General features: G+C 46.0%; 1 protein-coding gene across 1 annotated transcript in view; it reads left to right on the plus strand.

The window, feature by feature from the left end:
• LOC137377443 (sodium- and chloride-dependent neutral and basic amino acid transporter B(0+)-like) overlaps nt 1-11,690 on the plus strand; it is a 28,624-nt gene extending 16,934 nt beyond the window's left edge. The window contains exons 6-7 of the mRNA XM_068047022.1: nt 2,817-2,987; nt 11,431-11,690. Of these exons, the coding sequence (XP_067903123.1) occupies nt 2,817-2,987; nt 11,431-11,568 (309 nt within the window). The 3' untranslated portion in view covers nt 11,569-11,690. The remainder of the gene's footprint in view (nt 1-2,816; nt 2,988-11,430) is intronic.
• The last annotated feature ends 757 nt before the right edge of the window (nt 11,691-12,447 follow it).

Genomic DNA, 12,447 nt, shown 5'->3' on the forward strand with positions numbered 1-12,447 from the left:
CCTATCAATCAACATCCCAGAATCCTCTCACCGTAATCCCAGCAGGACAGACTCACCAGAAGTTGTGGCACAATGGTCTGCAGTGGTGAGAGAGTGACCTTGGGAGTCGTTAATATTAAGTAGTTGATGATCCCTCTAAATAGCACAAGTGGGCAGGGGTCTGGTCTGTGTGAGTTTGGGAGGGCAATAGCTGGAGCATTGAGCTTCAAAATACCACCACTGGGATCAAATCAACATTACACACTGATTGACTTCCTGATCTGCCTGCTGTGCATACTTCCAGGGCATATTTACCCCTGTCACCAATATGGCATCCAGCACAATTCACCCCACAACTGTGCATGCACTGTGGATGCTATTTTGAAGCTCCGGGGCACTTGTTGTACTCAAAAATCAGGCACAAACATTCCCAATTTCTCACCAGTTATGTCAAAAACTTTCTAGCACTTTGCAGTTCTCTGTGTTTACTGTTGCAACAAAGGGTTATTAATCCAGCAACTCCATTTATAATTCATGCATGAGTGTTTTTTATAATAACAAGCCTAATTACATTGATTGATAATGGTCTTCCATATTATCTTAAATTACAAGATGCCTTGCAAATATGCCACCTGTTTCCCAGTGTCCGACTATCTTGAGTGCACATTCCAACCTAAGAGATCAACACATCCTGTTCCCAAGACCTGGAGCAACCAGCTCCAGCTCCAGCCCCCAGGCCTTCTGCACAGCTGTGTGGCTCCTGACCCCCCCGAGAAGATCCTGCCTTAAAGGGGATGCAGATTCTATACTTACACTATAATACCACCTTGGCCTGTGCTTATGTAATACATAGGTCGCAATCATATTTCTCGGTGTTTACATGGCTTATAAACTATTTGGCCTTTGCTTTAGTTCTACAAACTTTGTTTATAATATCGTAAGAACAATTCAGCACAGCGGTGCCGTATCAGACCCCTTTCCTATCCTGAGTGGCGTGAAACAGGGCTGTGTTCTCGCACCTACACTGTTTGGGATCTTCTTCTCCCTGCTGCTCTCACATGCGTTCAAGTCTTCAGAAGAAGGAATTTTCCTCCACACAAGATCAGGGGACAGGTTGTTCAACTTTGCCCGTCTTGGAGCGAAGACCAAAGTACAGAAAGTCCTCATCAGGGAACTCCTCTTTGCTGACGATGCTGCATTAACATCCCACACAGAAGAGTGTCTGCAGAGACTCATCAACAGGATTGCAGCTGCCTGCAACGAATTTGACTTCACCATCAGCCTCAAGAAAATGAACATCATAGGACAGGACGTCAGAAATGCTCCATCCATCAATATTGGCAACCACGCTCTGGAAGTGGTTCAAGAGTTCACCTACTGAGGCTCACCTATCACCAGTAACCTGTCTCTGGCAGCAGGTGACAGGACCGTATCTCCAATGTAGAAGGCCTCGAGGCGGCCAACATCCCCAGCATATACACCCTACTGATCCAGCGGCGCCTGAGATGGCTTGGCCATGTGATTCGCATGGAAGATGGCAGGACCCCCAAGGACGCATTGTACAGTGAGCTCATCACTGGTATCAGACCCACCAGCCGTCCATGTCTCCGCTTTAAATACGTCTGCAAACGCGACATGAAGTCCTGTGACATTGACCACAAGTCGTGGGAGTCAGTTGCCAGTGATCGCCAGAACTGGCGAACAGCCATTAAGGCAGGACTAAGAATGGCGAGTCAAATAGAATTAGCAGTTGGCAGGAAAATAGACAGAAGCGCAAGCAGAGAGCCAACTGTGCAACAGCCCCGACAACCAATTTTATCTGCAGCCTGTGGAAGAGTCTGTCACTCTGGAATTGGCCTTCATAGCCACTCCAGGCGCTGCTTCACAAACCACTGACCACCTCCGGGCGCTTACCCATTGTCTCTCGAGACAAGGAGGCCAAAGAGAGAGAAGAGAGTAAGAGCACAGGCCAATCTTTATTTTTACGATGGTACATGATGTCCTGGCAACTCGTCTCTCAGCAGGTTATTAGACGTTTTCTCGAACTGGGTAATTCTCAATCTGTTTCCAAACTGTTTGTTGATCATATAGACACAAGATTCAAATTCCCTTCCCTCCACTATCACTGTAACACTCAAAACCAAGAAAAGGATGGTGGGATAGATTTGCCATTTAATTCATCTTAAAACATTCTAATACTTGGTTAGACCACACTGGGATTAATGTGCACAGTGTGGTCTCCATTATTATAAAAATATAGGGGCACTGGAGAAAGTGAAAAACAGATTTACAACCATGATAATAGAACTGAGGGGTTATAATGATCAGGAAATACTGAACAGAAAATAGAAGCCTGCGGGGGGTGGGGGAGGGGCGACCTGATGGAGGCCTTTAAGTTTGTGAAAGGTTTTGATTAGTTTAACATTGAGAAAATGTTAATATTTGTGAGGGAGACCAAAATTAGGGGCCATAAATATAAGAAAGTCACTGATAAAGTCAATAAAGATTTCAGGTGAAGCCTGTTTACCCAGAGAGCAATTAGAATGTGGAATTTGCTGCCACAAGTTGAGACAAATAGCAGAGGAAGCTAGATAAGTACATGAGGGAGAAAGGAATAGAAGATTATGCTGATAGGGTTAGATAAAGAGCAGTGGGAGGAGACTCATGCAGAGATTAAACACCAGTATATATCTGTTAGACCGAATTGCCTGTTTCTGTGCTGTACATTATGTGTAATTCTGTTTAATCATTTAGTGATTGAAATTGAAAATAATCAAGCTGGAGATAATCGATCTCATTCTGCTTCTGATCTTGTTTTGTGTAATTATTTTAAACAGGCAGTCCTGTTCTGGACATTAACAACATTCACCCCACCATCATATGGACCTATTGAGTACCCTGTCTGGGGAACAGCACTTGGCTGGTGTATGGTAATCTTCTGTATTTTATGGATCCCCATTGTGGCTATTGTGAGAGTTTTCCGATCTGAGGGCTCCACCTTGTGCCAGGTAAGGATATCTTTTAAAGATTAGGGAATAGAGTTTCTGAAGTTCTCCCAGTTCTCACTGTACCTCCAGTGGATGATCAGTGGAAATTTGGAGAAATGGCAGAAACAATCATTTTAGGTTTTATGTTGGGTTTTCTGGGTATTCTAACAATCTTTTAATCCCAGTCTTAATTTATTCTGAATTGATTAATGTCTTTATTAAAATAATATCAATCAGAAAACCAAGTTGGCGAAATTGGTCTCCACAGCGTTTCTGGAAGCCCTAAACACCTAAAATGGCACCAGTTGTGTGTTGGCCATTTCCGGTGTGGCCCACATGGTGCCCCATGCTGGGAAGGGTGCTCGCACGGGCGTGCCTTGCGTGTGCCAGAAGCGCAGAAGAGACCCTAAAATGAGGTCAAATAGCCATTCCAGCTGATCAGACACTCATTTCACGAACTTGCTCTGCATGAGCACTGAACACCAGGCTAATGACTCACCACTGAACAGGCATTCTGCAGCATGAGGGCCACCTCCTCCCCTCCATTTGTGTTATTTAAAGCTCCAGCCACCAGCTTGTAGGGGAGGTGCTTTTGATTTCCGTCTGCTTAGGCAACATTAGTGGAAGTCCTGTGGATTGTGTTTGGGGGTGTCTTGGTGAGCTGCTGCATACTTTCAGGGAGGCAGCAGGACCCAACTCTGCACCAGGTATGGGGGCTGTGGTTTCAGTGCTTCTGGGTCTGCAACATGACCATCAAGCTGAGCGAAGGTTGCAGAGAGGGGAATCCGTCTGAAAAGGGGGAAGGAGGAGGAGGAGGAGGAGGAGGGCTCTCCACTGAAAGTCCTGCACACCACAGGTTTTTCAAGATAACTTCTAGCTCCACCTGACCCAGAAACAATGTCTGAGGCAATTCAGATTCAACAAGGAGGTGGTGACTGAACTGTGCCACCTCCTTCAAACCAACCTGGAGACTCACACCATGGTGAGGATGGCACTGCCAATGGGTATAAAGATTACAGTGGCATTAAACTGTTATGCGTTTGGTTCTGCCCAGGCCAGAGTGGGTGACATTTCCAACATATCCAGGTACACCTCTGGAAACACATCTGGAGAGGTGATGGAGGCCATCTGTGCAGGGAGGGGCGAATACACTGTTTTCTCCCTCAGCAGAGAGAAGCAGGATAAGTGAGCACATAGCTTTGCCAGGACACTGGAATTAGGGATACTGGGCACCATCAACTGCATGCACATGGTTCTGCGACTTTCCAGATCAACGGGAAGAGGTAAAGAAAACACAAGGCTACCGTTCCATCAATGTACAGTTGGTGTGCAACGATGCACAGAGAATCATGTTTGTGAATGCCCACTATCCTGGCAATAGCCATGATGCCTTTGTTCTGAGGTAGTTTGCTGTACCAACTTCCTCAGGCCTGTACTGAGATCCAGAGGATGGATCCTCAGGGACAAAGGCTCACCCATGTACACATGGCTCATTACTCATGCTCTGCCACTCAATCAAGCAAGGACTTATAACGAGAGCTGAGGAGCCACTGGAAACATCGTGGAGTTGCCCATCGGCATGCTGAAGCAAAGCTCCTGTTGTCTGGACCATTGTGGGCGAATCCCTCCAATACTTGCTGAGGCAGGTGTCCAAGTTCATGGTGGTCTGCTGTACCCTCGATAACATCACTAAAATGAGGGCACAGCCATTGCCATCAGGAATCCAGAGGCTACCTCAGGAGGAGTAGGAGAAGGAAGAGCAGGAGGCAGTAAGGATGCATCCTGGACCCTTCGCTCTGGACGTGCTGTCCGAGAACACCTGCTTAGACCCTGGTTTCCATAAAACTAGGTCCTTTATCACCATGGATCCACCTTTCCCCAATGTTACAGAGACACCCCATCTCAGTATCCCTTGGTCTCCATCTTACAATTAAAGCCACTCAGAACAACTCTTTCATTAACTTCTATATGCAAAAACACATCCAATTCTACAAACAGAAGTGAACTATTCACTCTTGTGCATTCGCTTGGTATCTATCTTGCAGGTATCTTTGCCAGTCCTAGTGTTCCTACTCAGTGCTACCCCAATGTCTGGTGGAAGACTGTTGACTTTCAGTGAGGGAGACTGCAGTGGTCCTGCAGGACGACCACAAGAATCTCTGGGCCTAGAAGGCCTGACTTCAGACTGTACAACCTTGGCCTGGGCGGCAGCAGTCAGGGCTGTCTGACAGACAACAGCAGGGACAGTGGCAAAGTGGCAGCAGTGTAAGTGTGAATGCTGTCACCCTGAGTGAGAATAGCAGGTTTATTCTCAATGGAGCCACAGACACTCCAACATTGCAGTGTTTCTGCAATCCTAGTAATCTGTTAGAGGACAGATTTCCAAATGGCTGTGACACCCTGCACACACATTTAAACACTGGCATCCACAGCCATGATGGCAGCAGTCTGAACCTGCATGGCAGCAAGATGACCTTGCCTGACCTTAGCCTGAGCTTCCATTGCAGCACACAGACCTTGGGTTGCTGCTGTTTGTGCTGCAATGGAAGCTGAGACAGCAGCCATCACATGCTGCGTCATGGTGGGATCCACAGTGTGTGAATGGATTTGGCCACCAGTTCCATGCTGGAGAGGATGGGCTTCAACTCTAAGCAACACTTAGTGGCAAGTTAGTGTCGGACTCCTCCATGCTCCTTGACATTGACTGCAGGCCTTCTGGCTGGCTTCCCAACACATCAAGTATTACAGTGTGCATAGCCATCAGTGTTCTTCTTTAGACTGCCCCATCCAAGTGCTTATTTAAATCCTCTATTGCAGAACTTGTATGTGACCTCACCCTCCAGTGAGCTGGCACCTGCACTATTCCTGCCCCCACCCAAGCTGCAGTGCCTTTGTGCCCGGTGTCACATCAGGTGCAGATCCCATTTCTGTGCTATCCTCTAAATTACGTTCAGTGTCAGTATCTGAGCTGGTGGCTGCAAGTGTGAAATCGAGGGACATCATGTCTTCACCTTCACTATCGTCCTGCTCATCCACCACTGCCTGGCCAGGTTGCAGTTCTTGTGTATTTGAAAGTAGGAAGGCACAAGGGTAAGGTTGTAGTGAGGGGAGGTAGGAAGGAAGCAGGAGATATATGCTTACACGACCTGCAGCTTGTAAATCAGAAGAGATCGTGGAATGAGGGGAAACGGGATGTAAGAAGGGGGATTAGGGTTTGAGGATACAGTCACCTTCAATGGTTTCAGCCCACTGCTGGCTATGGCCTCAGCAATGGACCATATCAGAACCAACGACATAGGTAGAAAAAGGGATGTGGTTCTGCAGTCAGAATTTAGGGAGCTCGGTAAGAAATTAGCAAGCAGGACCTCAAAAGTAATATTCTCTGGATTACTTCCAGTGCCACACGCAAGTGAGTATAGAAATAGAAGGATAAGACAGATGAATGGAAAGATGGTGCAGGAGGGAGGGCTTTAGATTCCTGGGACATTGGTACCAGCTCTGGGGGAGATGGGACCTAAACAGGCCAGACAGGTTGCACCGAAACAGAGCCGAGACTGAGTTCCTTGTGGGACGTTTTGCTCGTGCTGTTGGGAAAGGTTTAAACTAGCTTGGCAGGGGGATGGGGACCTGAGGGTAGATTCAATTGAGACAAAATCAGAAATGAAAATGAAAGGCAGAAAATTAATGGATGAGTCTGGAAGACAGATGAAACAAGGGTTAGAAAATAAAAAGAGTTTGGCAGTGTTCAAGGGTATCTATTTCAATGGAAGAAGTATAGCAAATAAAGCAGATGAACTGAGGGCACAGATAGACACGTGGCAGTATGATATCATAGCTATTACAGAAACATGGCTTAAGGAGGGACAGGAATGGCATCTCAACCTTCCTGGTTACAGAGTTTTCAAACGCATTCGGGAGGGGGATAAAAAAGGAGGGGGAGTGGCAATTTTGGTCAAGGGAACAATTACAGCTGTGAGGAGGGATGATATGTTGGAAGGTTCATCAAATAAGGCCATATGGATTGAGCTAAGGAACAAAAAAGGGGCAATCACACTGCTGGGATTGTACTATAGACCCCCAAACAGTCAGAGGAAGATAGAAGAGCAGATAGGGAGGCAAATCTCTGAGAAGTGCAAGCAAAAAAGGGCAGTAATAGTAGGGGATTTTAACAACCCCAATATTAACTGGGATAGTTTTAGTGTGAAAGGAATTGAGGGAGCAGAATTCTTGAGATGCATTCAGGAGAACTTTTTGCCCAGTTTGTCGCAAGTCCAACAAGAGAAGGTGCAGTTTTAGACTTAGTTTTAGGAAATGAAGATGGGCAGGGGGAAGGGGGGGGCAGTGGGGTGCATTTTGGTGGTAATGATCATAATTCAGTCAGTTTTAACATAATTATGGAAAAGGACAAAGATAGAACAGGAGTTGGAGTTTTCGATTGGCGCAAAGCTAATTTTGCTAAGCTGAGGAGTGATTTAGCAAAAATGGACTGGAAACAGCTACTTGAAGGTAAATCAGTGTCAGAACAGTGGGAGGCATTCAAAGGGGAGATTTAGGGAGTTCAGGGTGAACATGTTCCCACAAAGAAAAAGGGTGAGACGGACAAATCTAGAGCCCCATGGATATCAAGGAGCCCACAGGGTAAGATAAGGCAGAAAAGGAAAGCGTATGTCTGACACAGAGAACTCAATACTACAGAAAGTCGAGAGGAGTATAAAAAGTGGAGGGGTGAAATCAAAAAGGAAACTAGGAAAGTAAAGAGAGGGCGTGAAAGAATATTGGCAAGCAAAATCAAGGTGAATCCAAAGATGTTTTATGAATACATCAAGAGTAAGAGGATAACTAAGGAAAGAGTAGGGGCGGAAGATATTGTTATGGTTCTTAATGAATACTTTGCGTATATCTACACAAAAGAGGGGGATTATATTGTGTTCAAGGAGGTGGAGTGTGAAGTATTGGATGTGATAAACATAGGGAGAGAATAAGTATTAATGGGATTAGCATCCTTGAAAGTTGATAAACCACCAGGACCAGATGAAATGTACGCTAGGCTGTTAAAAGAAGCAAGAGAGGAAATAGAAGAAGGTCTGTCCATCATTTTCCAGTCCTCACTGGATACAGGTGTGGTGCCGGAGGATTGGAGAACTGCTAAAGTTGTACCTCTGTTTAAAAAGGGAGCAAAGGATAGACCGAATAATTACAGGCTAGTCAGTCTAACCTCAGCAGTGGGCAAACTATTGGAATCTATTCTGAGAGACAGGATAAACTGTCACTTAGAAAGGCACAGGTTAATCAAGGATAGTCAGCATGGATTTGTTAAGAGAAGATCTTGTTTGGCCAACTTGATCGAATTTTTTGAAGAAGTAACAAGGAAGATAGATGAGGATAGTGCAGATGATGTGGTCCACATGGATTTTAGCAAGGATTTCGACAAGGCCTATATGGCAGACTGGTTAAAAAAATAAAATCCCATGGTATCCAGGGAATTGCAGCAAGGTGGATACAAAATTGGCTGAGTGGCAGGAAACAAAGGATAATTGTTGAGGGATGTTTTAGTGACAGGAGGGCTGTTTCTAGTGGCATTCAGCAGCTCTCAGTACTGGGTCCCCTGATTTTTGTGGTATATATTAACGATTTGGACGTAAATGTGGGGGACACAATCAGGATGTTTGCAGATGACACAAAGATTGGCCGTGTGGCAGATAGTGAGGAGGATAGCTGTAGGCTGCAGGAAGATATTGATGGCCTGGTCAGATGGGCAGAAAAGTGGCAAATGGAATTCAACCTGGAGAAGTGTGAGGTGATGCATTTGGGGAGGTCACACAAGGCAAAGGAATACATGATTAATAGGAAAATACTGAGAAGTGTAGAGGAGGTAAGGGACCTTGGAGTGAATGTCCACAGATCCCTGAAGGTAGCAGGACAGGTCGATAAGGTGGTAAAGAAGGCATATGGAATCCTTTGCTTTATTAGCCGAGGTATAGGATCCAAGAACAGGCAGGTTATGCTGGAATTGTATAACACATTTTTTAGGCCACAACTTGAGTGCGATGTGCAATTGTGGTCACCTCATTACAGAAAGGATGTAACTGCATGAGAGAGGGTAAGGAGGAGATTTACGAGGATGGTGCCAGGACTGGAAAAATGCAGCTTTGAGGAAAGATTGGGTCGGCTGGGGTTGTTCTCCTTGGAACAGAGAAGGCTGAGGGGAGATCTGATTGAAAGGTATAAAATTTTGAGGGGCCTGGAGAGAGTGGAAGTGAAGGGTCTATTCACCTTTAGCAGAGAGGGCAGTGAACAGGGGGCATAGATTTAAAGTGATTGGTAGAAAAATTAGAGGGGAGATGAGGAAAAACATTTTCATCCCGAGGGCGGTGGGGGTCTGGAACTCACTGCCTGAAAGGGTAGTTGAGGTAGAACCCTTAACTCATTCAAAAGGAGTCTGGATATGCACTTGAAGTGCTGTAATCTGCAGGGCTATGGACCAAATGCAGGAAGGTGAGATTGGAATAGGTGGATCGTTTTTCAGCCAGCACAGACACGATTGGCCAGGTGGCCTCTTTCTGTGCCTTAAACTTTCTATGATTCTATGATTCTATGATGCGGCTGACATGGTTGAATAGTTGGCAGTGTGTGCAAGCTGTGAGGTGTGGGTGTGAGATTTGCAGCAGTGCTAAATGTGTGAGGCTAAGGTGGAGCACATCAATGTTCAGGATAAATGCTGATTGATATAGATTTTTGGTAGGTGAGTGACATGGGTGTGGTAATTTGAGCAGTGTCGAATTGTGCAGTTGGTAAGTGTTACAACCAGGTGAGAAAGGTGTCACGGGGTCTTTTACTCTCTTTACCTGGTCTTATTGTAACAGGGTTTAATTTTAAACACACTGTGTTTTGAGCTCCCCCTTTGGTGAATCCTTGTTCACCACTTTCCAATTATAAGGCAAATAAATGAGCAGAAACAGGCTTTCTTAGGTTTAAAGAAGAAAAGTGAAATTTATTAAACCTTAAATTTAAACTCTAATACAGTTAACGCCTACGGATATACGCCACTCCCACACTGGCATGAACATGTGATACACACATACAAATAGGGACAGAAAAGAGCAGAAGAAAAATGAAATGGGGAAGTTTGAGGCAATATGATGAGTTTCTTGTTTACTGTGCTTCAAGCTCACTGTAGTTGTTTTGTAAGTAGTATTGCTTATTGTTGGGGCCCAGTATTCTTCTTAAACCTTGTTCACTGCAGGAGACCTTTCTCTTTTGGGGTTCATGTGTCTTCAATGGTTTCCGAAGCTGGTGAGAGTGAGATGAGAGCAGACAGGAGAGAGGTTTCTCAGTCCAGGAGAAAGCAGCTTTCTGATTTTCAATTCCCTGTTGGAAGTTCAAATTCAAAAAACTCCAACAGTCAGCCAGCCTTGTGACTAAACTGGCCTGACCACATCTGTTTGTGTATTCGGCCATCTTATTAATTAACCTGGAATGCTTCAACGTCTGGTAATCAAAAGTCCATTGTGGATTAAGTTGGAGCAGGGAATAGCTCCTTTGTTCTTTGAAGTACTGTTTGTTGATATGCTCATATCTCTTTCCAGCCAAAGTCCCCAATTGTTTGTTTAAAGCAAGTTCTTTCTTCACCAACATTTGTTTAAAAGTCAATGTTCACGTGGCAAAATTAATTTTCCTCATTCTTGGCAGGTGGGGTGCTTGCCTGACAGTGGGATATGACATTAGAAGCTGCATTTACTACCTTGACCACATGTGTGAGGTTATTGACCATCTTGCTACACTGCACCCAGGTGCTCAGGGTTTGACACCTGGCATTGACCAATGTGACTATCTGCTCCCACTGCCTTCTGTGTGTATCTGGAGGGCCTCCTGGCCCCCTGCAGATACAGGACATTTCTCCACCTTTCTACCTCCTCCAATGCAGCACCAGAAAATCCTAGAGCACGTTATCTCCCATGTTGTGCCATTATTAAGTATTTTCCAGTCAGACTCAGTTGTAGAATGACTTCCATGATCTGCTTTCACACCTCTCCTTCAGGAGGTACAGTCTAACTTTAATTGGTCCGGGCCTGTCCCAATTTCAGGCACCTGCTGATACCTGAATCCAGTCCACAGCACTGTTCATACTGGCTGCATGCTGCAATAATGTTCATCAGCAGACCTAATGAGGTTGATCTACTGCCTCCAACACATTGAACGAGTATGGGTTAATCGCGCATTGTGATTCCCAGCCCAGTTTTAGGGACTATCAAACTTAGCCCCCAATGACTATGATTCCCTGAATGAGATTTTTTCCCATTACTAAATATTGGGATCACCTGAACCTCCCTTCACAACTCAACTTCCTTGTTGGATCCAACTGCAGGATAATCTGATTAGGATCAGGGGTTTTTTTCTAGTTGGATGTTAATGGTCAGTAAAAATCAGGCAGAAATAATTAACCATTTCACTTTTCCTTTCACAGAAAATCTCTGCCGTTTGCACATCAGCTCCTGATTGGGGTCCATACTTGGAACAACACAGAGGGGAAAGATACAGAAACAGGCCAGATTCTACAGAATCCCCTAACCGTGTGCAACTTCTGGCTATTTCTAAAGTGTGAAATTTTAAAGGAACAGAATTTCTGAGCTATTTGAAAACAATGGTCCTAAAAATCCATTGCTGTTCTGGTGCAATCCCACTGAAACCTCAGCGGGAATTCTCCAGAAATGCCAACAATTTAGCCAAGACCCAAACACACTGACTGGAATTTTGCACCCCCCACCCAAAGAGCTGGCTAGTGGTGGCGCAGTGGGAGCGGGGGGGGGGGGGGTGCATAAAATGATATGGGAGGCTCAGGGGGCCCTTCCCAATCCGCTCCCACCTCCACCACCATTTTACAAATGACAGCAGCAAGAAATGGCCCACCCGCCCCAGGCCAATCAAGGCCCTTACGTGGCCAACTAACAGCCACTTAAGGGCCTCCACCCGCCCCACAGGGATTTTACGGTTGGCAGGCGGGTGGCCCAGGCCTGGGAAAAGCCACCTGATAGAAGTTGGCAGCCTTCTGACAGCCTGAGGGGGCCGCCCTCCTGATTGGGCACCCTGTGCCCCACAGAAGGCTGCCCCCAATGCCCCAACAGCCCCCAATGCCCAACACGCTCCCCCCACCCCTCCCAATTGACCCCAGGTGCCTCCCCAGGGTCCAACAGATCACTCCCCCCACGCACCCTGGTGAGGCTCCAAAAACTCACCTCTTTTCCAGGGACATCCTTCCTCTTCATCTTGAAGCTGGGTTGTAGTCCCAGCAGTGGCCGGTGCTCCCAATGCTGCTGATGGAACTAAGAGCTGGCAGCTCCATTAGGTGGGATTTCCTGCCTCAATGAGGTGGAAATCCTGCCTAAGACCAATTAACAGCCTGGGGACTGTAAAATCTGGTCTGGATCCCCAGGCCCAGTGGATGCCACTGGCTTGCAGTTTATCTCTCTTAAACTCTATCTTT

This window comes from Heterodontus francisci, chromosome 15 (genome assembly GCF_036365525.1).
Source record: "Heterodontus francisci isolate sHetFra1 chromosome 15, sHetFra1.hap1, whole genome shotgun sequence".
NCBI lineage: Eukaryota > Metazoa > Chordata > Chondrichthyes > Heterodontiformes > Heterodontidae > Heterodontus > Heterodontus francisci.